Raw genomic sequence first — 27,448 nt, 5'->3', positions numbered from 1 at the left:
GCAATCAAAGTGAAAATGTTTCTCAAGGAAAAGTTAACCAGTCACTTGATTTTCACCTAGACATCTGCCATAGGTGAAAGTATTGATAAAGAAGTCAACTTCTTGATTTATTCAAAATCCAAATTGTAGGTGATGAACACACATAACGTTAGACTAAAAAAACCCCAAATCATTTGGACCAGAATCATAGAGTGGTTTGGGTTGAAGGGACCCTAAAGACCACCTAGTTCCAACCTAAAGACCACCTAGTTCCAACCCTCTGCTGTGGGCAGGAACACCTTCCACTAGACGAGGTTACTCAGGGTCCCATCCAACCTGGCCTTGAACACTTCCAAGGATGGGGCAGGCACAGCTTCTTTGGGCAGCCTGTGCCAGGGCCTCACCACCCTTGTTGTAAAGAAATTCTTCCTCATATCTAATCTAAATGCATCCTATTTCAGTTGGAAGCCATTCCCCCTTGTCATGTCACTCTAGGCCCTTGGCCAAAGTCTCTCTCCAGCTCTCTTGGAGCCCCTTTAGGCACTGGAAGGGGCTCTAAGGTCTCCTTGGAGCCTTCTCATCTCCAGACTGAACACCCCCAGGTCTCCCAGCCTGACTCCAGAGCAGAGGGGCTCCAACTCTCAGAGCATCTCCCTGGCTTCCTCTGGACTCACTGCAGTAGGTCCATGTCCTTCTGATGTTGTGGACCCCAGAGTTGGAGGCAAAACTTCAGGTGGGGTGGAGCAGAGGGGCAGAGTCCCCCACTCCCCTGCTGCCCATGCTGTGGGATCAACCCAGCACACCGTTGGTTTCTGGGTCCCACCACACACGGCTGGGGCATGTCAAGCCTCTTACCCATGAGCACCCCCAAGTCCTTCTCCCCAGGGGTGCTTCCCTCTGGTCATCTCCAAGCCTAGTTTGATACCGGGGTTTTCCCTGACCCAGGTTCAGGACCTCGCTCTTGGCCTTGTTGAACTTCATGATGTTTGTACAGGCTCACCTGTCCAGCATGTCAAAGTCCCTCTGGATGACCTCTCTTCCCTCCAGCATGTTGACTGCTATAAACCTAAATTCCAGCTTCACAATTGTATGAAAGTCAAGACAATACAGTCGAGACAATTATTGGGCAATAACAATCAGATACTAATTGGCTGGATTTTTTTAAAGTAGTGAATGAACTCAAGCTTTTTTATTACAAAATAGAATAATCAGCTTTGTTTGCTGGATGTGTGAAATAATTGAAATATTTTACAACTTGTACTATTTTATCCAAAAGGAATGTCCTTAATAAGAAGTGCTAATAATACTTTCTCTGTACATATTCACTGTATTGTGCCTCTTACAGTGTTTTATTGTAAACAAATCACATTCTCTGAAAGGTGATAAAGAAAAATTATATGAGAAGGCTTTCACAATTACAAAATTGGGAGTATCTATTGAGTGCAGGGTTTGGAACCTTGGGAAGGATCTCTTTATCCTGTTAATACAACAAATGACGGCTCTTGGCCCAGCCTGGCACGTGGGGGCGCAGCGCGGCCCGGCCCCAGGTGTGGAAAGGAGAGAGAGGGGGAGCTTCGCCAGTGCGGACTGTGCCCTCATGGGAGATGAGAAGGGGAGCCTTGGAGCACACAGAGGAGAAGGACAACTCTAAACCTGGGCAGATGGAGCTCACTTAGCCCTGTAAGGCCATCCATCTAAGAGAAGGTCACTCTAATTAAACCTATGTCCTGAGGACCTCGCTGCCACCGTCCAAGCTCGCTCGGCCCTGGCAGATGAACCTTAGGATTAAAGGGTGGGTTCAGTTCCGCGCATGCTGCATCTCACCTAAAAATCCATTGCGCAGGCTCGAAGGCCTTACCCGCATTTGCAAAGCCCTGTAGTGACATCTTCTACAAATGCAGTCACACAAAGATCAAAAAACAAAGGCATACACCTGCCTCCAAAGGTGTACCCAAATTAACTCTAGCATGCTGGAACATCAGAACCATGCTCGATTCGGCAGATAGGGGATGTCCTGAGCGTCGGTCTGCCCTAACTGCCCATGAACTGTCATGTCTCAACATTGGCATTGCTGCTCTCAGCGAAGTTCGCCTTCACGAGGAAGGCAGCCTCAGAGAACATGGTGCCGGTTACACACTCTTTTGGTCAGGTAAGCCCAGAACCGAAAAGCATCTCTCGGGAGTCGGCTTCATGATCAAAAACTCTATTGTTCCTAAACTCGAAAATCTGCCAACAGGTCATTCTGACCAAATTATCTCCCTACATCTTCCACTACACAACAAGCAACACGTTGTCCTCTTTAGTATATACACCCCAACTCTCCAAGCTGATCCTGCTGAAAAAGATAAATTCTACACGAACCTGCGCCGCCTTACCCAGGAGGTTCCTGCAGATGATAAGATCATTATCCTTGGTGATTTCAACGCCAGAGTAGGAAAGAATTTTGAAACCTGGAAAGGAATATTAGGCAAGCATGGTGTTGGAAACTGCAATGATAATGGTCGACTTCTGCTAGAATTCTGTGCGGAGCAACAGCTCACCATCACTAACACTATCTTTCAGCAGAAAAATAGTCTGAAGACAACCTGGATGCATCCCAGATCCAAACATTGGCATCTCATTGATTATGTCTTGGTGCGTCGGAGGGATGTCCACGATGTCCACCATACCCGTGTGATACCCAGTGCAGAATGCCAAACAGACCATGGGCTGGTGCACTACAAACTTAACCTCAATCTTAAATTCAAACCTAAAAGGGGCAGTATCCCAAGGAGGAGACTCCAAGTTAACAATCTCCAATCAGCCACAGTGAGAAACAAATTCCACGCTAATCTTCAAACTAGGCTCAAAAACCATTCCATGGATTCTACAGATACCTCTCCTAAAACACTTTGGCACCATATTAAAAACAGCATCCTGCAGTCCTCTGAAAAATCCTTAGGGTTTTCCCTCAAGAAGAACAAGGACTGGTTTGATGAAAGGTGATCACAGAGGATTCTATGAAGCCCTGAAACCGCATACAGCCTACATACCAAGCCCAAAGTCCTCTACTCAGTGCTGATGGTCAAACTCTTCTGACACATAAAACCTCCATTCTGAATCAATGGTCTGAACACTTTCAGACTCTTTTCAGTACTAACCGTGTAGTCCAAGACTCAGCTATTCAGTCCATCACACGACAACCGGTGAAGTATGAATTGGATACTGCCCCCACTTTAGGAGAAACCCTTAAGGCCATACAGCAGGTGAAAATCGGCAAGGCAGCTGGGGTTGATGGAATTCCACCTGAAGTCTGGAATCATGGGGGCCTTGCACTCCATGCTAAATTTCACGAGTTTGTGGTGTACTGTTGGGAACTAGGTGAACTACCATCAGACCTTCGTGATGCAGTCATCATCACATTGTATAAGAAGAAAGGAGTTAAATCAGACTGTTCAAATTACTGTGGTATTACTCTGCTCTCCATTGCTGGCAAAATCCTGGCAAGAATACTCTTGAACAGACTAATACCTACTATAGCAGAAGGAATTCTACCTGAAAGCCAGTGTGGTTTCAGAGCCAACAGGAGTACCACAGACATGGTATTTGTTCTCAGACAACTGCAAGAGAAGTGTAGGGAACAGAACAAAGGTCTCTATGTAACCTTTGTTGATCTCACCAAGGCTTTTGATACTGTGAGCAGAAAAGGTCTGTGGCAGATTTTGGAACGTTTAGGTTGTCCCCCCAAGTTCCTTAAAATGATCATCTCACTCCATGAGGATCAGCACGGCCAAGTCAGATATGGCAATGCACTTTCTGAGCCCTTTCTAATAACCAATGGTGTGAAACAAGGCTGCGTTCTTGCACCAACCCTATTCACAATCTTTTCCAGCAGGATGCTCCAAAGGGCCACGGCAGACCTCGATGATCAGGACGGGATCTACATCCGATACCGTACTGATGGAAGCCCTTTCAACCTAAGGCGACTGAAGGCCCACACTAAGACCTTAAACCATCTTGTCCAGGAGCTGCTTTATGCTGATGACGCCGCCCTTGTCGCCCACACAGAAGCAGCTCTGCAGCGTTTAACATCCTGCTTTGCAGACACTGCTGAGCTCTTTGGGCTGGAAGTCAGCTTAAAGAAGACAGAAGTTCTCTATCAACCTGCACCTCAGGAAGTCTTCCATCATCCCCATATCACCATTGGCAAATCAGAGCTCAAATCAGTCCAGCAGTTTAATTACCTAGGTAGCCTCATCTCCTCGGATGGTAAGATTGATGGAGAGATAGACAACAGGTTAGCAAAGGCATACAGTGCCTTCAGAAAGCTTCATAAAAGAGTTTGGCGAAATAAACACTTGAAGAAAAGTACCAAGATCAGTGTTTACAAAGCCATTGTGCTGTCTGCTCTTTTATATGGATCTGAATCATGGGTCATCTGCCTCCACCACCTGTGACTCCGAGAACACTTCCATCAACACTGTCTCCATACAATCCTAAACATCCACTGGTCAGATTATGTGACTAATACTTCTGTTCTAGAACAAGCAGCAGTCACAAGCATTGAGGCCGTGTTGCTGAGAACACAGCTGCACTGGGCAGGACACATCTCCAGGATGAAAGATCACTGCCTCCCTAAGACCTTGCTTTATGGTGAACTTGCCACCGGCTGCCGCTTGAGAGGAGCCCCGAAGAGAAGATACAAGGACTCCCTGAAACAACATCTCAACCTTGGCCATATTGATCAACATAACTGGTCTACTCTGGCCTCCAACAGGGAGGTCTGGAGATACAGTATCTATAATGCTGCTGCTGCTTTTGAGAACGCACACAGGATCACCCTTGAGGAGAAAAGACAACGCAGAAAGAATCGTGTCATGCTGGATATACCACCTAAGGAGTCTTTCTGCTGTGCCTTTTGCAACCAAACGTGCCTGTCTCGTATTGGCCTTTTTAACCACCAACGCACTTGTAACAAACTTGGGTAAAGCCCTTACCAAATCTTCGTTCGCGAAGCCTGGCCATGATGATGACAACAACAAATGAAAAAAAATCCCAAACCAAAATCAAATACAAAACACAGAAACCATTCCTCTGTAAATGCAATTGCCCAGTAGGCTTAAAGATCTGACTACACAAAAAAAAAGAAAAGAAATAAAATTTCCTAAGAGAATTCTGAAGCAGCAGAAAAAAAAAAGTGGCAATTCAGTCAATACCTAAAGCAGAGCAATCTACTGTACTCTAGGAGTGTTTCTTCCATAAGGCACTATTGTAATGTGTTCTCTACCCTCACAGACAGTGAGTAAACAGCAGCCATGTCAACAGACGCCGAGATGGCCATCTTTGGGGAGGCAGCTCCTTACCTCCGGAAGTCAGAGAAGGAGAGAATCGAGGCCCAGAACAAGCCTTTCGATGCCAAGTCATCCGTCTTTGTGGTACATGCAAAAGAATCCTATGTGAAAAGCACAATCCAGAGCAGGGAAACAGGGAAGATCACCGTCAAGACTGAAGGGGGAGAGGTGGGTAACATGTAAGATTTACAAACAGCATTTCATTCCCACTCTGGCTCTGAGTTGACATGCTTGTCCCTTGCTGCGCTCTGACAGACCCTGACCGTGAAGGAAGATCAAATCTTCTCCATGAACCCTCCCAAGTATGACAAAATTGAGGACATGGCTATGATGACCCACCTCCACGAACCCGCTGTGCTGTACAACCTCAAAGAGCGTTACGCAGCCTGGATGATCTACGTAAGTGGCAGCAGCAGCTTCCTCTGGGCAGCTGGAGGAACTGCTCTGCCAGGCCCAGGGGAAGCCAACATGCTGTGTCCCTTCCTCGCAGACCTACTCGGGTCTCTTCTGCGTCACTGTCAACCCCTACAAGTGGCTGCCCGTGTACAACCCGGAGGTGGTGTTGGCCTACCGAGGCAAGAAGCGCCAGGAGGCCCCTCCACACATCTTCTCCATCTCTGACAACGCCTATCAGTTCATGCTGACTGGTGAGTGGCTCTCAGGGTGATTTCATCAAAAAGACATTTTAAAAGTGTTCACAGAGTTTCCCTGATAAGGTCAGTTGCTAACACAGCTCTCATTTTGCCTCTTCCCCAGATCGGGAGAACCAGTCCATCCTGATCACGTACGTACACCCCCTGCTCGGGTCCCTGAGGGGCTGCCCAGGGCCAGGGCCCCTCCTGCCTGACCACACGCTCTCTGCTTCTCTCCTTGCTCTGACAGCGGAGAATCCGGTGCCGGGAAGACTGTGAACACAAAGCGTGTCATCCAGTACTTTGCAACAATTGCAGCCAGTGGGGACAAGAAGAAGGAGGAGCAGACATCAGGCAAAATGCAGGTGAGGTCCCTGCAGGAGTAGGAACCTGAAACTATCAAATTTATTTAGGAGCTAAATCATGACAAGAAGATTTCCATTTTAGGGGACACTTGAGGATCAAATCATCAGTGCCAACCCACTGCTGGAGGCCTTTGGAAACGCCAAGACCGTGAGGAACGACAACTCCTCGCGCTTTGTGAGTTGTTACCTGGGACAACAGTTGAGATTGACTCAAATATTCTTGCAGTCGGGATTGGTAAAATAGATCTCAATTGACTTTTCTGCTGCTTTCAGGGTAAATTCATCAGAATCCACTTTGGGGCCACAGGCAAACTGGCTTCTGCTGACATTGAAACATGTAAGAGCCCCTCCTGGCCTGATCCCCTTCCTTCCAGCCTTCCTCAGTTCTTGTGCTTAACTCTGTCCTGCCATCCTTGCCAGATCTGCTGGAGAAGTCCAGAGTCACTTTCCAGCTCAAGGCAGAAAGAAGCTACCACATCTTTTATCAGATCATGTCCAACAAGAAGCCAGAGCTGATTGGTAGGAAAGATCACTAACTCTTCCAGGCAAAGGTCACCGCATTTAACTCCTTTATGTGCCAATTGCATATGACCCATGTCTGTTCTGTCCCTATTTTCAGAGATGTTACTGATCACCACCAACCCATATGACTATCAGTACGTGAGTCAAGGTGAGATCACTGTTCCCAGCATTAACGACCAGGAAGAGCTGATGGCCACGGATGTAAGTTCAGAAGTTTTCTAGGTGAACTTTTATTTCTCTGACCTTTAGCAGCTGGCGTACTTACTCTAGTGACACTTTTTTCAGACTGCCATTGACATCCTGGGCTTCACTCCTGACGAGAAAACAGCCATCTACAAGCTGACAGGGGCCGTCATGCACTACGGGAACCTGAAGTTCAAGCAGAAGCAGCGTGAGGAGCAGGCAGAGCCTGATGGCACTGAAGGTACCAGCGCAACATATACCAAAGCACTGTAGACACCAAACACTCACAAAAATACAGGCAGCAATTCAGGGTCAGAATCCTTGACTCAGCCTTTCCTCAGTGCCAGTATTGTAGAAGTGTGTCCTAACCAGACACACTGTTCTCTGGAGGAACACAACTCAGTGGAAGCTGCAGATTATTTTGAGCAATGCAAAATATTAAGTCCAGTGACTACAGTTCCACTGAGTGACAGAGTAGGAGTCAGGCAGAAATAAAGCAAATTCTGCTGCTGTCTTGAATGGCAGCTTCCCAAACATGACACAGAACCAGGAGCAGCTCTTTTCTATTGTAACAGAATAAGCTACAAATTATTACTTGAATATAACCTCAGTAAAGAGTTATATGTATATATATATATATGTATATGCACACACATATATGTATATGCACACACATAAAGGAATTGGTCTACAAAAGTGAAGCGAAACATTATTTCCGGTTTTGTTCTTATTTCATACGTTAATTTTTCTATTGAAAAATGTACTTTAAATACTTAGTCGCAAATAACACATAAAATGAAATAAAAGATCGAAATTATCATCTGTGTATATACCTTATATAATGAGGTTTGGCCTTCTCACGTTGAAGAACTCTGTAAGTCGTACTGGTGCTTGCTATCAGCTTCACTGTGAGACAGGACAGGCAGCAAATTGGAAAGTGGTGACAGAATATATGCAGTACTGTGATACTTGTATTTACTAGTCCAACTGCAGATATAATGAGAACTGGCAAACACTTACATGTGTGATATTTATCTTTAGGGAGAATATGGTCCCACTATGAAAGTAGTACAAGATTCATACTTTTGGCATAATACCTCACTAATCTCTCTCTTCCCCTCCAGTGATAGTAGAATTTCACTAACTACAATTTTCAGTACAGTGTATTTCAATACCAACCACTTTCCTATTCTCTTTATTCAGAAATTGTGACTATTTGATCTGCCATTTTCTTGGTCCTCAGCCCTTTTGTCTGTCTAGTCACTTGTTTCAAAATTTGCATTTTCAGCATAAAGGTATTGGAATAATCTTTGCTTTTATGAATAATATAGATTAAATGAGAAGAATAAGCAAACACGACAATATATATGTAGCTTCTGCAGAAATGATTCTTAATTACTCAAAAACACATCCACTGGAGAGCTAATATCTGATCCTGCTCTACACTTGTTTCCCTAGTTGCTGACAAGGCTGCCTACCTGATGGGTCTGAATTCAGCAGACCTGCTCAAAGCCCTCTGCTACCCCCGAGTCAAGGTGGGGAATGAATATGTGACCAAGGGCCAAACTGTCCAGCAAGTAAGACACAAGTGATGATAGAAAACAAATTACTTGAATTAAAAACTTTGAACTTTTTCTTTTACTGTGGATGGTAACTTTCCTTCAACAATTTCTTAGGTGTACAATTCAGTGGGTGCCCTGGCAAAGTCTGTGTTTGAGAAGATGTTCCTGTGGATGGTTGTTCGCATCAACCAACAGCTGGACACGAAGCAGCCCAGGCAGTACTTCATTGGTGTGCTGGACATTGCTGGCTTCGAGATCTTTGATGTAAGAGGAGGATCTTCCTACAAGTTTCCTGGAACAGGCATTAGGAAATTGGAATATTTTTGGGTTTGGGGTTGTGCTTTTTTTTAGTTATGGGTTATTTTTATTTACTAGTTAATCCTGCTATTCCTGTAGGAATGGCATCCTTCTGGTTTTCCATAGTATATAGTATCCCACAGGGCTGCAGATTTTTGTAGATGTCTGTTGTTGCACGCAGAAGTGAAAATTGCATTGAAAATTGATATGAAGATATTGAACAACTGCTAATTAATAGCAGAGATTTTGAGGAAGTTAAATCTTTCTTGAAGAAAGATTTTGTTAATGCTGAAGCCAGATTCCTTCTAAATGCTTGGGAATAGACTGGTGGTGTACAAAAGTTCAAATAAAAGAAAAGCTGGACTTGGATTAAGCTCTGCAAATCTTTTCAGAGCTCATAAATATGTTCAGATGGTGCAAGGGCCTGAAAGGGTAGATATATTAGAGCAGCACTGGAACTTAAAGATCCCAATCATGGAGACCTTAATGGGTTAAAAATAAAACTTATTGGAAGATGGAAAATGTTCCTGGAAATTCACAAGTAAGTAAATCTTTGCATTCTGCAGTTCAACAGCCTGGAGCAGCTGTGCATCAACTTCACCAATGAGAAACTGCAACAGTTCTTCAACCACCACATGTTCGTGCTGGAGCAGGAGGAGTACAAGAAGGAGGGAATTGAGTGGGAGTTCATTGACTTTGGGATGGACCTGGCTGCCTGCATTGAGCTCATTGAGAAGGTTATTGGCCCTCACATACTTAATAGTTTTCCAGATATAAAATGTAACAAGAATCTTCTATGCTCCAATTAGACCACACACACTTAATGCAGCACAAACCAGTATTTTTTCTGAACTCCAAGTGTTTCATATACATTTTCGTTTGTCTCTTACTTCACTGCCTATGGGATTCTGTCATGTTGTATATATGATTTACATGGGACAAAAATTCCAGTCCTAGTCACTACTCCGAAGTTCATACACAAAGGTGTGTATTTTTTGAATGCGTGCTGAGTGAGTAAATACCCTGAGCAACCTCTGTTTTCTGTCTTGTTTCAAAGAAAGAGCATTTAGGAAGTGTAAGCTCTTCCCTACATCTGAATGCTACTACTTTCATTCATTTTGTTTTCCATTTTCACCTAACATGTACATAATGAATTTCTACATGCTAGATCTTTATCACATCACCACCCCAATCCTTATGGGGGAGCTTGGTTTTTTTTGTATAACTGATGGCATATGCACTAACAAAATGCCCTTTCTGGAGAAACATAAGATTACACATTATGAGAAGGGTTTTTTTGTATAATGTTTATCTTCCATTCCTCTCTCTTACATACATTGCCTCCATTTCTTCCTTACACACTTTCTTCACATCTTGCTATTTCCCCCAGCCCATGGGCATCTTCTCCATCCTGGAAGAGGAGTGCATGTTCCCCAAGGCAACTGACACCTCTTTCAAGAACAAGCTCTATGACCAGCACCTGGGCAAGTCCAACAACTTCCAGAAGCCCAAGCCTGGCAAAGGCAAGGCTGAGGCCCACTTCTCCCTGGTGCACTACGCTGGCACAGTGGACTACAACATCACTGGGTGGCTGGAGAAGAACAAGGACCCCCTGAACGAAACGGTGGTGGGGCTGTATCAGAAATCATCCCTGAAGACCCTGGCCTTACTCTTTGCCTCTGTTGGTGGGGCAGAAGCAGGTGATTTCTTTAAAATCAGTTTTCCCATAATGTATAGGGGAAAAAAAAAAGTAATAATATTTTACAATAATACTTACATTTCTAAAATTGAAAACCCAAAACCTCATCTACTTTTTGGAACTCAGTATAACAAAGGATATTACAATTCCCTAGAGACCTTAATAGGTCTGTAGGTTTTAAAACCAGACCGCTCTACTACAACATTACCCAGACTAGCTGAGAAACCAGATTTATGCAGTATGGGCCATTCCCAAATACTTCAGGGAATACAATCAAATATATCAGCATGCTGCTGAATATATGCATACCCTTAGCTGTAAAGATACATGAATACTGCATTTGGTGTATTCACTAGCTATTAATTTAATTCCTTAAATGTCATTCTATACAAAATGTTACATGTTGTTTCCTGATTGCATTTTCTGAACTTCGGCTTTAAGTCACTGATTTTCATTCTTCTGCTATCTGAAAAAAATTGTCTCCCATTATAACTTTAACCACTGTATGCATTTGCAAATTTTGATCATATTATTACTTTTACTAGATTTTTTAAGATGAACACACAAGGTTTTTCAGATTCTTTGTGCTTTTGTTGTTCATTTCTTTCTAAAAAATATATTATTTTTTAGAGAGTGGTGGTGGTGGTGGCAAGAAGGGTGGCAAGAAGAAGGGTTCTTCTTTCCAGACCGTCTCAGCTCTTTTCCGGGTACTGTAGAATAATCATTCTAAATTTACCACATTGTGAAAAAAATACAGAAAATTTAATACAAAAAAGCTTTAGATTGATCTAATATACAAAATCTTTATGTTCAGAAGGATAAACACATGTGCTTCTAATAAAGGATTCTTACTGAATCCTTAGAAGTATTATTTCAGAACTGCCAAAAAGCTCTATAAAAAATATGCTTATCATGGTTTTATTGCAGTGTTTTTACTCCATCTAATATTGAGATTGTGTAAGTGACATTTTTAAACCTGTGGCTTTGTTCTTACTCCAAAGGAAAATTTAAACAAGCTGATGAGCAATTTGCGAAGCACACATCCCCATTTTGTGCGATGCCTTATTCCTAATGAAACAAAAACACCTGGTAAGTTGTTAAAATTCAAAGTTGTGATATACCTGTTCTTCTCTGTGCAGTAAAATGAAATACAGATTCATCCTGTGATTTATTAGGTGCCATGGAACATGAGCTGGTGCTGCATCAACTGCGCTGTAACGGTGTGTTGGAAGGGATCAGGATTTGCAGGAAAGGATTCCCCAGCAGAATACTCTATGCTGATTTCAAACAGAGGTCAGACTAAATATCATCCACCTTCCACCATATCCCCAAATGCTGAGTAATGTGCATTTCCTAATTGTTCTAAGTACTGTGAGGATTATGGGATCATTTATCATTTATACCTACCTTTAGGTATACAAAAGTTAATTGTCTAAGTTAGTCATCCAGTTTCTTTCTATAGCTAATGATAAAAGCAGATATTTTCAAAGGACAATTATTTATTCCTGTCCTTTATTCATATTCTGGTATGAGATAAAGTTTTTTTTAAGTAACTATCCAGAAATGAAGTTGACTATTTTAGACTTAAGCACCCGGAGAGCAAAGTAAGGTGACTTTCAGCCATCAGCACAGAAATATGAATAAAGACACTACGAGTCATTCTAGACTAACTTGTTGGAAAACCAACTAAAATGAAAGTATCTTGCTTCTTGTTCTATACCAGCTGGAAAATACTCAGATAACATGCGCTGCCACTATTTAGGATTGAGATTTTCTTCACCTCTCCACGTATTTTGTTCTTGCGCAAAAAGTTCTCATTTAGAGATTAGATAACATGAGAAATATGTCAGCATTTACCCACAGAAATCATTATCTGTTCTGTGTCAAAAAATCTCTGGACTAAGGGAAATGCAGAGTTTTTCCTAAAAACAAATTTAGCCATGAAAGTGTGATTTCTAGAGAATGGAAGTGTTCAGATTTATTCACCTCTCTTCCACTCTTGAACCCCCTTTAGAGAATTTTAACGATGGCATTGGTTGGTACAGGTTTAATTGAGCTTTCAGAAATCTGACCTCCATATTCAATTTCCTGCGATAGGTATAAGGTGCTTAATGCCAGTGCCATCCCAGAGGGACAGTTCATCGACAGCAAGAAGGCTTCCGAGAAGCTCCTTGGCTCAATCGATGTGGACCACACCCAGTACAAATTTGGACACACCAAGGTACAAACCCCCCATTCCCTCACTCACTCAGTGCCTGTGCTTTGCCCGGCCTGACAGTGATGTGCTGCAACATTCCCTCTCTAAGGTGTTCTTCAAAGCTGGGCTGCTGGGGCTCCTGGAGGAGATGAGGGATGAGAAGCTGGCACAGCTCATCACCCGCACACAGGCCATGTGCAGGGGTTACCTGATGAGGGTGGAGTTCAAGAAAATGATGGAGAGGAGGTAGATACTTAGCCTTCTGGGACGATTCTTATCAGATACTAATGGCATGTACAAAATTGAAAATAAGCTTCTTCACATCAAATCTTATTTATTTCCCTTTAATTCAGTTTACCAATACAGATGTATATCCTGAAAATAGATGAAACAGTGTAAAATCCCAATTTAGGGAAATAAATATTTTTTAAACACTTTGTACTAATTTTTGATGAATTCAGTAAGTGGTTACACTGTATGTATGTCCAGAAATTCAATATCTAGTGTAAGCTAACTATTTTAGGTCACTGCTTTAATCAAAGAAGAGAAACATATATTTCTATCACAAGAAAAGTATTCTCTTCCCTTTGATAACTTTCATGGAAGGGCCTGAGTAAAATTCTGTAGGTGTTCCTTTTCATTGGTCATGAAAGTGAAACAAACACCTGGACTCCAAAACTGTCCATATAAGTTGATACTTTACATAACACTAGAAAGTTTTCTGTGGAAATATATATATTATATATTAAATGTGCACTAAATATTATTAAGAAATATATATTTAATAATACTTGATAAATATTTTATGCAGAGATATATATGGGATGATAACTATAAAGTATTATATGTAGAACTTCACATTATCCATCTTAATATATACAATTAAATATGTTCTATAGATTTTAAAATATGTACCATAATATATTTTGTTATTACATTTCAGAGAGTCCATCTTCTGCATCCAGTACAATGTTCGTTCATTCATGAATGTCAAACACTGGCCCTGGATGAAGCTGTTCTTCAAGATCAAGCCCTTGCTGAAGAGTGCAGAGTCTGAGAAGGAGATGGCCAACATGAAGGAGGAGTTTGAGAAAACCAAGGAAGAGCTTGCAAAGTCTGAGGCAAAGCGGAAGGAACTGGAGGAGAAAATGGCTTCTCTAATGCAGGAGAAAAACGATCTGCAGCTCCAAGTGCAGGCTGTGAGCATTGCTCATGTTTTTGTCTTTTAGCAACCTATGCAAAATCATCCCAAATGTCTCAGTAATTGACACATTATCCAAAACCAGTATTTATTGTAGAAACATACATGTATTTTATAAAATAGGAAGGAAAACCACATAGAAAATCTGCATAATAATAATACATTTACAATGAACTCTTGCAGCTGCTTCCTTACACTTTTAAATTGAGAGAAATAATCAATTTCCAATGAGCAAATAGCACAGTTTACAGGATGTCATTTTAAATGGTACTTGTTGACTTACAGAAGCAATTATCACATCTTTATATATTATCACATTTGTATATATATATGTATATATATACATCTATACATGTATATAGATATGTATATACCTATATATACATATATATATAAATTATCACTTTATATATTACTTAATTGTGGTATGTTATCACCTGACCAATAAAGGTAGTCTGGAGGTCCTCTTAACACCTTCTATTTGGAGAATCACAAGTGGATTCAGGTGGAATAGGAGGGGCTGAAAATGTCAGAAATTTCTCTGGCATTTATGGTCCTTACCTCCTCAGGAAAAACAGTGATGAAAGTGGACTTTTTCCTTTTTTTTCTGGAAATAAAAAGGTAGCAACAATAATGCCCTTAAAACTGTATTTACAAGCTAGGATTTGGATTCATGTGATGACATTTTGATGTCTATAGCCTAAAAGAACATCTTCACCAGTACCTTCAGGTGCTCTTCATCTTCAGCACCAAGAAACTCATTCTTTTAGAGTATGGTACAATTAATCCAAAAATTAAAAATTTTTGCTTAAATGGACTGCAACTTGATATCATGGCAAATACCTAAATCTGCAGGAGACAAAACTCAACCTAGCTATTTTGCTGAGCTTTAAAAGTTCTTCTGCTCGGGTGGCATCACTGCTCTTTACTAGAGCAAAGACAAAAAGAACAGGTGGTATGTAGAAAACAGAGACTGCTTCTAAGTAGCTTACATCTTAGAATGCCTCTAAATGCAGGTGATTGGAACTGCCCTAAGTAAATATCTTTTGCCCTTCCAAACTTTTCTTCTTGACCACAAGTGCTAGAAACATGCCTGTGAAACAGTGATCTTATCACAAAATTTTGCCAAAACCAAAAATTTAATTCATGCTCAGAGAATCTTTTGGGAAGAGTTCAATAAGATTTTCTCAGACAATGTTTGAGGGTTTAACATTCAGTTTTTATACACCATAACTTAAAAAATGTGCCTACATGGCTCTCTGCAGTGGAGCTCTTTGCCAGTTTCCAGTCCACTAAAACGCAACAGAAGTGTAATGATGCAAGGATACAATGGACACACTGCCAGACCTGATTTTTGGCTCTATCTTCAAATGAATGTTGGCATTGAATGAGCAGTTAAAGACTTTAAAAATGTTTGATAATATATTCCTTCATTTCAGGGGATGGAGGCAGTGTAAAACAAATAGGTACTCTCAGAGTTTTGAGTTTTACCTACAAAGTAGATTGTAAAGCTGCTTTGAGAATATAATGTCACTGTTTGAAAATAAGTGAAAAAAATAAATTATTTGAAAATTTTTCCATTTAAATGAATCATGTAGGAAGCTGATGGTTTGGCTGATGCTGAGGAAAGGTGTGACCAACTCATCAAAACCAAAATCCAGCTGGAAGCCAAAATTAAAGAGGTGACTGAAAGAGCTGAGGATGAGGAGGAAATCAATGCTGAGCTGACAGCCAAGAAGAGAAAACTGGAGGATGAATGTTCAGAGCTGAAGAAAGATATCGATGACCTTGAGCTAACACTGGCCAAGGTGGAGAAGGAAAAGCACGCCACTGAAAACAAGGTACGAGGCAGAAAATGTCACCCACACTCCAGAAAAGAGCCCCGTGCTCTTCCAGGACTTCTGTATCTACTTCCTTGATTTACACTTGCTCCCTTCTTCCTAAAGGTGAAAAACCTCACAGAGGAGATGGCAGCCCTGGACGAGACCATCGCCAAGCTGACAAAAGAGAAGAAAGCCCTCCAAGAGGCCCATCAGCAGACCCTGGATGACCTGCAGGCAGAGGAGGACAAAGTCAATACACTGACCAAAGCCAAGACCAAGCTGGAGCAGCAAGTGGACGATGTAAGCCCACGGACACACAGCAGGAACAGACAGGCATGGAGTTTGAGCTGGCTGATGGAACACTGATGGCCTTGTTCTGTGTAGCTGGAAGGGTCCCTGGAGCAAGAGAAGAAACTGCGCATGGACCTGGAGAGAGCCAAGAGGAAACTGGAAGGAGACCTGAAGCTGGCCCAGGACAGCATCATGGATCTGGAGAATGATAAGCAGCAGCTGGATGAGAAACTGAAGAAGTGAGTGTGGCCCTGGGGCACCTCAGTGCTGGGCTGCAGCTCTTGTCTTTTTCCTTTGAGCTGTAACCCACTTTGCTTTGCCCAAAGGAAAGACTTTGAAATCAGCCAGATCCAGAGCAAAATCGAGGATGAACAAGCCCTGGGCATGCAACTACAGAAGAAGATCAAGGAGCTGCAGGCAAGTGTCTGCCCTTCCCCTGCCTGCCCCAGGCTCGGCTCAGGGAGGAGGAGGGCACGGGCGTGAAGGGTCCCTCGTGTTCTCCAGGCCCGTATTGAGGAACTGGAGGAGGAAATCGAGGCCGAGCGAACCTCTCGCGCTAAAGCAGAGAAGCATCGGGCTGACCTGTCCAGGGAGCTGGAGGAGATCAGCGAGCGCCTGGAAGAAGCAGGAGGGGCGACGGCAGCTCAGGTGGAGATGAACAAGAAGCGGGAGGCAGAATTCCAGAAGATGCGCCGGGACCTCGAAGAGGCCACGCTGCAGCACGAAGCCACGGCTGCCGCCCTGCGCAAGAAGCACGCGGACAGCACAGCTGAGCTGGGGGAGCAGATCGACAACCTGCAGCGCGTCAAGCAGAAGCTGGAGAAGGAGAAGAGCGAGCTCAAGATGGAGATTGATGACTTGGCCAGTAACATGGAGTCTGTCTCCAAAGCCAAGGTACACAAATATTTCTTCTCATTAATTCAAACATAATGAAGTACTTATATTTTAACATAGAAATTGAAGTCATACTTTAGAATAAATAATTGCACTTTGCAGCTTGACTTTGTGTTTATACTTTTCTGTGTTTTTATAATAATTTTTTAATCCTTTGGGTGAGATCTAAAAAACTGTAACACCTAATCTAAGGATCTGTGGGTTCTCATTTCTTAGTTCAGAATATTATAACAGAAATGAAAGACATTGACCTTATTGCTTTTTAATTTCCCCTAAAACAGAAATTGCTCCTAGAGTGGAAATTACCCTCTCCTTTTTATTCCTATGTTTCTTTTCCTCCCTTAAATACTTCAGTGACATAATTTTTAAACAGCGTATAGAATTTTAAATTCCTTCCTCATTTTACAGTGTCCCATCATCCTTTTTATCTGTTGAAAATAGATTATTGTATAATACTAGTACAGTAATAATATTAATAAAAATTTGCATATGTATTAAATATAGAATCACAGAATGGTTTGGGTTGGAAAGGACCTTAGTGATCATCTTATTTCATCCCCCCGCAAGGGGCAAGGCATATACAAATGTTGGAATCGAGGACATAAATTTCATAGAAATGTCTGTAATTTAACTGAGATATTTTGACTTCTAAATCATTGATTTCTTTTTTCATTTGTAAGATTTTGATGCCAATTTTGCCCCAAAAAAGGCGCAGAGAACTGCTCAGAGACAATTTTTAGTCTTTAAGCAGCAAGGTATATTTATTGAGCAACGTTGGAGAGCAGCCAGCTCGCATTGGACAAAAACTGCTCTGCCTCTCCAGTGAATTTACAGGTTTTTATACTATTTTTACAGGTGATTGCAACATGTTTACATACATATTCATATAATTGCAACATCTGATTATAATATTCATAATAGGCGGAGTCTAGGCAGAGAATTCAGGATGGTCGTTCCTGTTTTTTCATCCTCTGGTGGTCGTTTTTACTCCTCATCCTTGGCTGAACTTTTCAACTTTCTTGATTTTGGCAGACTTAATGGTGTATTGTGCAAGATTCTTGGACTCAGGCCCCACTTTGCCCCCTTATCTTACTTAGGTTGGGCGTGTGTGCATTTTTCTAGCATTTTTCTAGTGTACAGTACCATCTTTCCTCTATCTCTAAGTGCTGGCAGTGCATCCTAGCTAAGTTTTGGCAAGGTTCTTTGTGCTTTCATTTATTCCTATATTTTGACCTATATTTACATTTTATACCTATATTTTGATTCTACTTACTTTCTGGGCCTTGTCTGGCTTCAGTTTGAGATTCTGACTAACTTGAGTTGAATCATGTTTCCTTCTGTTCTTCATGCAAATAGACAAACCTGGAGAAGCTGTGTCGCTCCCTAGAAGATCAACTCAGTGAAATTAAGACAAAGGAGGAGGAACAGCAGCGCACAATTAATGACATTAGTGCTCAGAGAGCTCGGTTACAAACTGAATCTGGTAATATATTTGTGTTTTTAAGAGAATATTTGTGTTATATGACCTGGTTCCTTTAAAAAAGAGTCCAAATCACCTGGGCTCTTGAAAGATACTAAGTTGAACACGAGCCAGAAAAGCGTTCTTGTGATGCAGACAGCCAACAGAAACCTGAGAGAATCCTGAGCTGCATTAGGAGTATTGCCAGCAGATTAACAGAGGGTGATCCTTCCCTCTACTCAGCACAGGTGAGGCCATGCCTGGATTGCTGTGCTGAATATTGGGCTCCCCAGAACCAGAGAGATACAGTCATCCTGGAACAGGAACAATAATATGTTTAAGGGACTGGAACAACTAGTCCCTGGAATAACTCCCCAGGGGCTGGTTAAGTGATCACTAGGGGGTTTCAAGACACGACCAGACAGGATGCTAGATAATCTCATCTAGACTCCCTTTCCCGTCAAAGGTTGCACCAGATGACCTTTCAGGGTCCCTTTCAACCTGGACTGTTTTATGATTATATGACTGGTGTTTCAAAGAATTCATCTATCTCATAACCTTCTGCTTCCCAGGAGACATTCAGAAGAGGACAGTGATATACCTGAGCATGTACACCACATTGTAGAATCGTCAAATAGTTTAGGTAGAAAGGTCATCTAGTCCAACCTCCTTGCAGTGAGCAGGGACAACTTTAACTGTTTCAGGTTGCTCAGCGCCCCATCTAACCTGACCTTGAATGTTTCAATGATGGGGCATCCGCCACCTCCCTAAGCAAACCGTGCCACCCCTCTCATTTGAAAAATCTTATTTCTTGTATCTAATCTAAATTGAACCTCCTTCAGCTTGTCTTACCGCAACAGACCCTGATAAAAAGTTTGTCCCCATCTTTCTTATAGGCCTTCTCAAGTATTGAACAGTTGCAATAAGGTCTCCTCAGAGCCTTCTTTTCTCCAGGCTGAACAATCCTAATTTTCTCAGCCTTTCCTCATAGCAGAGGTGCTCCATCCCACTAAGAAGCTTCATGACCTCATCTGGACTCACTCCAAGAGGTCAATGTCCTTCCTGTGTTGGCTACCCCAGAGCTGGATGCAGTAGTCCTGGTGAAGTTTCAAAGAGCGGAGTAGCTGCATACCCTGTGGGATGAGGCCAGGACATGTTTGGTTTCTGAGCTCCCAGCACATATGGCCAGGACAGGGTGGCTCTTGATCTGTTCATCCCCCAGCCTGGATTGATACTAGAGGTTATCACAACCCAGGTGCAGCACCTTGCACTTGGCCTTGTTAAATCTCATGAGACTACTATGGGCCATAAGCCCTCTGGATGGCACTGTAGTACTCAATCTGTAAGCTCAACGCTTGAACACAGGGCTTAGTGCAAACAAAGAGTAAGACTAGCCGGATTTTACACACAGGGTCATTTCTTGCCTTTAAGTAAATACTATGGCATAGTAAGAGATGTGGGTAGATATCAGTGATTAGGAATACATGAAATAAATAAAATTTTGTTTTACTCAAAATATTTTATATGTGCATTTAATTACCAAGGTTAACACTTCTACATAAGTCATAACAAGGTTGTTTTACTCATCTGAACTCTCTCAGGTGAATATTTACGCCAGGTGGAGGAGAAAGATGCTCTGATTTCTCAGCTGTCAAGAGGCAAACAGGCTTTCACCCAACAGACTGAGGAACTCAAAAGGCATCTAGAGGAAGAGATAAAGGTGAGAAGGCTTTACAAATTTGAGTTATCCATTGGACTCCTTCTGTCTAGGAGGAGCTTCAGATACATATGAAATTGTAGAATCAACAAGATGAGAGGAAGGAAAAAAACACTTGTTTAATTCAGTCCAAGTCCTCCCATAGTAGTTTTGCTCCCCTTCCCTGTAGTCTATCCATAAATTCTTCTACAGATTCCCAGATTTTCCATTTTCATTCAGTAGTTCATCATCACTCACAACAGAATCAATGTCCATCAACATTTCAGTGAGGAAATTTTGCAGGATATTTCCATTCACTCTCACACTGCTGTTTTTCCCCAAGGCCAAGAACGCCCTGGCCCACGCCCTGCAGTCCGCTCGCCATGACTGTGACTTGCTCCGGGAACAATATGAGGAGGAGCAGGAAGCCAAGGGGGAGCTGCAGCGCGCCCTGTCCAAGGCCAACAGCGAAGTGGCCCAGTGGAGAACCAAATACGAGACGGACGCGATTCAGCGCACGGAGGAGCTCGAGGAGGCCAAGTACGTGGGGAGTGGGATGAGAAATGACTGCAGAAGACTGAGAGCGGTCAAGGGAAATGGGAGTCTCTGAGTGGGCTGAGATAGGGTTAGGATGAAGGCAGGGGTATACTGTCTTTGTGGTGAAGGGGAGAGAAGGGAGGAGAAAAAAAGTGTATATTGGAAGGGAAGGCATAGGCTTTAGGGCTAGAAGTGCAAAGATAGGCCTAATGCACACAGAAAGGACAGATCCTTTAGGATCTGTGAAAAGTGCTCAGCTCAAAACCCCCAAAGTGATCAACTGCCCTCTCATGGCAGTGCAGAACTGACTCTCTTCTAAGCTCTAAGCTGCCACTGTGCTTATCTCCTCCCAGGAAGAAGCTGGCACAGCGCCTGCAGGATGCAGAGGAACACGTCGAAGCTGTCAATGCCAAGTGTGCCTCCCTGGAAAAGACAAAGCAGAGGCTGCAGAATGAAGTGGAGGACCTGATGATTGATGTGGAGCGATCCAATGCTGCCTGCGCTGCTCTGGACAAGAAGCAGAAGAACTTTGACAAGGTCTTTTGGGCTCCAGCCCTGGGACTCCTGGGCAGAGCCTCCCCCCGGGATGGCCACATCCCTACTCACGCCCCGTTTCTCTTCAGATCCTGGCAGAATGGAAGCAGAAGTATGAGGAAACGCAGGCTGAGCTGGAGGCCTCCCAGAAGGAGTCTCGCTCCCTCAGCACGGAGCTGTTTAAGATGAAGAATGCCTATGAGGAGTCCTTGGACCACCTGGAAACAATGAAGCGGGAGAACAAGAACTTGCAGCGTAAGTCCCTGGCCCTCTGCTCCGGGATGGGCTTTCTCACCAGCTGAGCATTGCTGCGGGGTCTGTGCCTGCAGCTCTGCAAAGATGCCTGTCACCCTGGTGGGACAGGGCCCTTCCCATTCTGCTCTGGGCCTGAGCAAGCCATTGGTCTTTGTTCCCACAGAGGAGATTTCCGACCTCACGGAGCAGATTGCGGAGGGAGGAAAGGCAATTCATGAGCTGGAGAAAGTCAAGAAGCAAGTTGAGCAGGAGAAATCTGAAATCCAGGCTGCTCTGGAGGAAGCTGAGGTATACAGCATTATTTATTGCTCTCTTACGTGTCTTGGATTTCTATCTCGTTTATCTCTTTCCAGACAAAAGAGGAAAAGAGGTTGTATAAAAGTAGAGATATTATCTAATCACGGCATTCTTTTTTACTCAAAGCTTCAGGTTCAACATGTGTCACAAGAAAAGTATTCTGATTTATTTTTGTCCAGGCCTCCCTGGAACATGAAGAGGGGAAGATCCTGCGCCTGCAGCTGGAGCTCAACCAGGTGAAGTCTGAGATTGACAGGAAGATAGCAGAGAAAGATGAGGAGATCGACCAGCTGAAGAGAAACCATCTCAGAATTGTGGAGTCCATGCAAAGCACCCTGGATGCTGAGATCAGGAGCAGGAATGAAGCCCTGAGGCTAAAAAAGAAGATGGAGGGAGACCTGAATGAAATAGAGATCCAGCTCAGCCATGCCAACCGCCAGGCTGCCGAGGCACAAAAGAACCTGCGAAACACACAGGCTGTGCTCAAGGTCTGTTAAACAGAAATTGCCTAGGGAGAAACATTGTGGTTGATCATTTCAGTCCCCAACACCTCTAAATCTGCTTATAATTTCTTTCAATGGCTCTACAGGACACGCAGATCCATTTGGACGATGCTCTCAGGACCCAGGATGACCTGAAGGAGCAGGTGGCCATGGTGGAGCGCAGAGCAAACCTGCTGCAGGCTGAAGTTGAGGAGCTACGGGCAGCCCTGGAGCAGACGGAGCGGTCGAGGAAAGTGGCTGAGCAGGAACTGATGGATGCCAGTGAACGTGTGCAGCTCCTCCATACCCAGGTGAGGTCCTTTGGTGAAAAATGGCATTCTTGGTAAGTGGGAGAACACTTGTGTGCTTTATTTCAGTCACCACTGGAGGCTCAACTTCGAGAAAGAGCGTCCTGTTTTCTGAAGTATTCATTAAGTTACTAAAAGAGATCTCTGCTGGAAAAGTGTGTGCGCTGATTTTTTTCCCAAGCTGCATACGATGGCTCCCATGCTTCTACCTTACTTGTGTGCTCAGATAGTCTCCAGGGGAGACACTTTAGTCACAGGGACATTCCAAATGCTCTAAACAGTCAGGAAATTCTGAGACCACAGCAACATTGATATGATACTATATCAAGCAAGCTAAAAAAACCAAAACTGTGATGTTCATGCCCTTCAACAGAACACCAGCTTGATCAACACCAAGAAGAAGCTGGAGACAGACATTTCTCAGATTCAGAGCGAAATGGAGGATACGATCCAGGAGGCCCGCAATGCTGAAGAGAAGGCCAAGAAGGCCATCACAGATGTGAGTCGGGGCTCCTTTCATTGCTGATGGGGATGTATTCTCCCCAAAATGTCTCCAGCCCCACAAGGGCTTTGACCTTTTGCTCTGCTCAGGCAGCCATGATGGCAGAAGAGCTGAAGAAGGAGCAGGACACCAGTGCCCACCTGGAGAGGATGAAGAAGAACCTGGACCAGACGGTGAAGGACCTGCAGCTTCGTCTGGAAGAGGCCGAGCAGTTGGCTCTGAAGGGAGGCAAGAAGCAAATCCAGAAGCTGGAGGCGAGGGTGAGTAGGGCTGTGTTGGTGCATGAGTGACCCCATCTCTTGGAGAGACACCCCCAGGGAAGCTGCAGGGACGGGCTTCTCATTGCAGGTGCGGGAGCTGGAAGGGGAGGTTGATGCTGAGCAGAAGCGCAGCGCTGAAGCCGTGAAGGGTGTGCGCAAGTACGAGAGGAGGGTGAAGGAACTCACCTACCAGGTAAGGCTGGAGGCTTCTTTGCATTGCCTTCCTGGTAGAACAGTGTCTCAAAACGTTGGAACATTGCCTTCCAGAAGGATTTCTTTCTATACCTCAGACAATGACGGAGTTAACTGGATTTTGACACCTGTCCTTCTGGACTGCAGTGTTCCATAAACTATATTATTCCCTCTGTTTCACATTTATGAAATTTAGAGAATGATGTAAACAAGGTTTTCTGTTACTTGCCATTCTCTGTAGTCTGAGGAAGACCGGAAGAATGTTCTCAGGCTGCAGGATCTGGTGGACAAGCTGCAAATGAAGGTGAAAGCCTACAAGAGACAAGCTGAAGAGGCTGTGAGTATTGATGTGTGAAGTCAGTCTTTTTCTAGGTGGATGTGGAATTGTGTGTTGTTGTTTTCCCTTCTGTTCAAACCATGTTCAACATTGTGGGAGTAGGGCTCTGCTTCCTTTCATTTTCTTTATTTCATATTTCTGCCTAGCAGAAAACAAATCACCTTCAAAAATTGTAATATATAATTTTATGGCAGTAAATAACTGGAAAATGATTTAATGGAAATAACTGCAATTATATATAATAATTCAAAAATTCCACAGTGCACTAGCACTTCATATTTAGAGCTAGGTTTTTGGTATGTCTTACTAACCATCTAAACATTTAGCATTTAAGCTATTTCCTTGGATTCCTCTAGAAGTATTAGAGATAATTACGTACTAACTCATAGTCCTAGGGGTATTTTTCATTATTAAAAAGGAAAATGCCACAGCATGTTAAGGGCAGTGTTACAGTAGGACTATCATTAAATGTTTTAAAGCCTATTTTATGTTTCTTCATATCTCCAGGAGGAGCTCTCCAATGTCAACCTCTCCAAGTTCCGCAAGATCCAGCACGAGCTGGAGGAAGCCGAGGAACGGGCTGACATTGCAGAGTCACAGGTCAACAAGCTCCGAGTGAAGAGCCGGGAAATTGGCAAGAGGGCAGAAAGTGAAGAGTAAATGACGCCAGTGCTGTAAAGTGAGAGAATTGCAAAAATGTGACATTCTATCACTTTTATTTTGTAATCACTGCTTAGTCCTTCATCAATATCTAGATAAATAATGCCTAGAAAATAAAAATTGTAGAGCTTTTCCCATTTAAATAATGAGAAGTGTTGTATTTTAATCATTACCCCGAATTCTTATTTTTTATTCTTATTTTTTATTCTTATTCTTATTTCTTATTCTTATTCTATATTTACATTTTTCCTTACTTATTTAAACTTATTTATTCAATTAAAAATCTTGCTTCAGGTATTTTCAAAGTGTTTCAGCCACTGTCAAAGTGGTCTAATCCGACATCCTGCTTTGTTCTCACCATAGAATTTCATCTAATACTTCCTAATGTGGCAAGTCATTATTTCTTTGCAAGAGAATATAATAATCCCTTATAACAGTTGCTTTAGGAATACAATAGATATTAACTCAATTGCTCTGTCCAAAGAATAAGAATTTATTGCATCTTCCATTAATCCAGCTTAATCTTTGATCATTATTTCAAGTTAAGCTTTTTCAATCCTTCAAGCCACTTTGGAACATAGTTTAGAGTACATTTAAACCTAAAATGAGGTCTACTTTCATCTTTTGTTCATGAAAGTGATGTGCAAACCAACATTCCCAGGGCAGCACACCAGCACCCTTATATAGTCAGTCATTCCTTGTCTATATTCTGTTCCCAAAACTCCCCTGAATCTTCTAACTTGGCCAGGCAGACACTTACCTCCTATGTAGTCTACAGGATAATCCAGATAACTTTGCCCAGCCTGGCATCACTCAAAACATGTGTTTTCATTCTTTACAATATAAAGTAAAACATATGCAGGTATTCTTCCCAAAAATGTCAAGGCAGTGGACCAATTTAAAAAAAGGTTTATTTCAGATGCAAGGACCCTTTCTTAACATGCTGCATGCACCGGGCCCCCAGGGAAAAAAGCAATGCCCCACCTTCTTTTTGTATCTTCTCTCTCTCCTCCCTCACACTCTCTGGCTTGACGAGGCCTTGTACGTGTCTGCAAACATGTTATCTCCCTGCATACCAGGGAGATATCTTACAGCTTCTCCCTGTGACTTTCTCTGAAATACAGAAGGAAGGAAAAAAAACATTTAACCCATTTGAGAAGGCATTTTACAGTCTTCCTGAGAGAAATTGAGTTCTAGCTTTCCATCACGAATTCTTCCAAAATTGTACCTATCCCTACAACAAATATCATTAAACATCAGAGAAACCCATGGTCACCTCTTAAAAACAAGGAGAAATAGGTGTCACTTTCTCTGTCATAATCTAATATGTAGAGGACTTGTCCTTCCCCAGTCTGAAGATATTTGAACCAGTGAGACCTTCTCAAGATTTTTTCATATTCCACTTGGAAATAAGATACTTGAAGAAACCAAATCAACTACTCCTGTTGCAGATCCACAGCTATGCCTTCAAAAATAAAATCAGTTGTCTACAATGAAAAATGTCAAAATAGTCTCTGTAGAATACCAAAGAAAATGCTAATCTGGCAAAGGATGACTGCATTACTGAAGGGCTGGCAATTCACTGCTGTGACATGGGCCTGTCCCTCTCTTTGTTTGATTAGTTGATAAACCTGATGACTTGTCAGAGTTCACAAGCACCAAGAATATTCAATTATCTTCCTTTTGAGTTGGGCCATACCCTAAAACTTTCTTCTACATCTCTTCCTTTCATTCCTTAGTGTTAACTGGACAATGAGGCTATGGTGCTCTCTGCTGTGTCCAAAGACACAGGAGCTGAAGTCCAGAGCTGAAGGCTATGATAAACAACACAACTTTCCTCACAGTAGACATCTGTTTGTAGTTTCTTCATTTGGCTTTTTCTGAGAGAAGTGATCTAGCCCACAACACATCTGCATTTGCCATTGAGACACCGCTGTTTCAGACCAACATTAAAGCCATTGCACTTCTCAGTGAACTTTTCATCCTTCTTCATTTCATGGCCAGGCTTCGCGAACAAAGATTTAGGAAGGCTCTATCCACGTTTGTTACAAGCACGCTGGTGGCTTATGAGGCCAATACGAGATAGACATATCCAATTGCAAAAGGCACAGCAGAAAGACTCCTTAGGTGGAATATCCAGCAAGACACGATTCTTTCTGCATTGTCTTTTCTCCTCAAGAGTGATCCTGCGTGCGTTCTCACAGGAAGCAGCAGCGTTATAGATGGTGTGTCTCCAGGCCCCCCGATTAGAGGCCAGAGTAGACCAGTTATGATGACCAATATGGTTGAGGCTGAGATGTTGTTTCAGGGAGTCCTTGTATCTTTTCTTTGGGGCTCCTGTCTTGCGGCAGCCAGTGGCAAGTTTACCATAAAGCAAGATCTTAGGGAGGCGGTGGTTGGTCCTTCATCCTTGAGACGTGCCCTGCCCAGCGCAACTGTGTTCTCAGCAACATGGCCTCAATGCTTGTGACTGCTGCTTGTTCTAGAACAGAAGTATTAGTCACATAATCTGACCAGTGGATGTTTAGGATTGTACGGAGGCAGCATTGATGGAAGCGTTCTAGGAGTCGCAGGTGGTGGCGGTAGATGACCCATGATGGACTAAAGAGTATTGCAGGTCTCAGAACTGACCATCATTCCAAATAATTTGTCAGTCATTCATCACCCTCCTGTTTCCTATTTAAAAAAAAAAAGTTATTAAGCTTTCTAAGCATGGAGTGGTGAATAACAGAGAGAATTATGACTAGTGTTCAATTGACAGTCACTTCTGATTATGTATTAGTTTATATAACTTCTAGTTGTTTTCCGCAGTTCTGATTCTTAGTTTGACACATGAAAGAGAGCATTCAGTGACTGAGAGCTATTCAGTAATTTTTCCCCTTTAGTTTCTATTTAATGAGTATTATTCAAACTAGGATTGAAGATGGAAATACTAAATTCCTCATAGGCTTTCC

At 42.8% G+C, this 27,448-nt stretch overlaps 1 protein-coding gene across 1 annotated transcript; it reads left to right on the top strand.

The window, feature by feature from the left end:
* The first annotated feature begins 5,258 nt into the window (after nucleotides 1–5,258).
* On the top strand, nucleotides 5,259–24,637 carry LOC103766650 (myosin-1B). Its single transcript, XM_018073091.1, has 38 exons — nucleotides 5,259–5,477; nucleotides 5,565–5,708; nucleotides 5,800–5,956; nucleotides 6,066–6,093; nucleotides 6,192–6,306; nucleotides 6,389–6,481; nucleotides 6,580–6,643; nucleotides 6,727–6,825; nucleotides 6,926–7,029; nucleotides 7,114–7,252; nucleotides 8,470–8,588; nucleotides 8,688–8,837; nucleotides 9,437–9,607; nucleotides 10,261–10,570; nucleotides 11,200–11,276; nucleotides 11,571–11,658; nucleotides 11,745–11,862; nucleotides 12,667–12,790; nucleotides 12,876–13,012; nucleotides 13,710–13,965; nucleotides 15,566–15,808; nucleotides 15,914–16,090; nucleotides 16,175–16,320; nucleotides 16,408–16,498; nucleotides 16,586–16,975; nucleotides 18,332–18,458; nucleotides 20,036–20,154; nucleotides 20,474–20,670; nucleotides 21,021–21,204; nucleotides 21,291–21,456; nucleotides 21,620–21,744; nucleotides 21,933–22,241; nucleotides 22,343–22,546; nucleotides 22,917–23,042; nucleotides 23,135–23,305; nucleotides 23,394–23,498; nucleotides 23,739–23,834; nucleotides 24,342–24,637. Exons 1-38 carry the CDS (start codon nucleotides 5,274–5,276, stop codon nucleotides 24,492–24,494), a joined length of 5,826 nt encoding a protein of 1,941 aa, XP_017928580.1. The 5' UTR covers nucleotides 5,259–5,273; the 3' UTR covers nucleotides 24,495–24,637.
* The last annotated feature ends 2,811 nt before the right edge of the window (nucleotides 24,638–27,448 follow it).

This window comes from Manacus vitellinus, unplaced genomic scaffold (assembly GCF_001715985.3).
Source record: "Manacus vitellinus isolate BGI_N305 unplaced genomic scaffold, ASM171598v3 scaffold_24_pilon, whole genome shotgun sequence".
Lineage (NCBI taxonomy): Eukaryota > Metazoa > Chordata > Aves > Passeriformes > Pipridae > Manacus > Manacus vitellinus.
The sequence above is the reverse complement of the archived record's forward strand: the minus strand, read 5'-3'. Positions and strand labels throughout refer to the sequence as shown.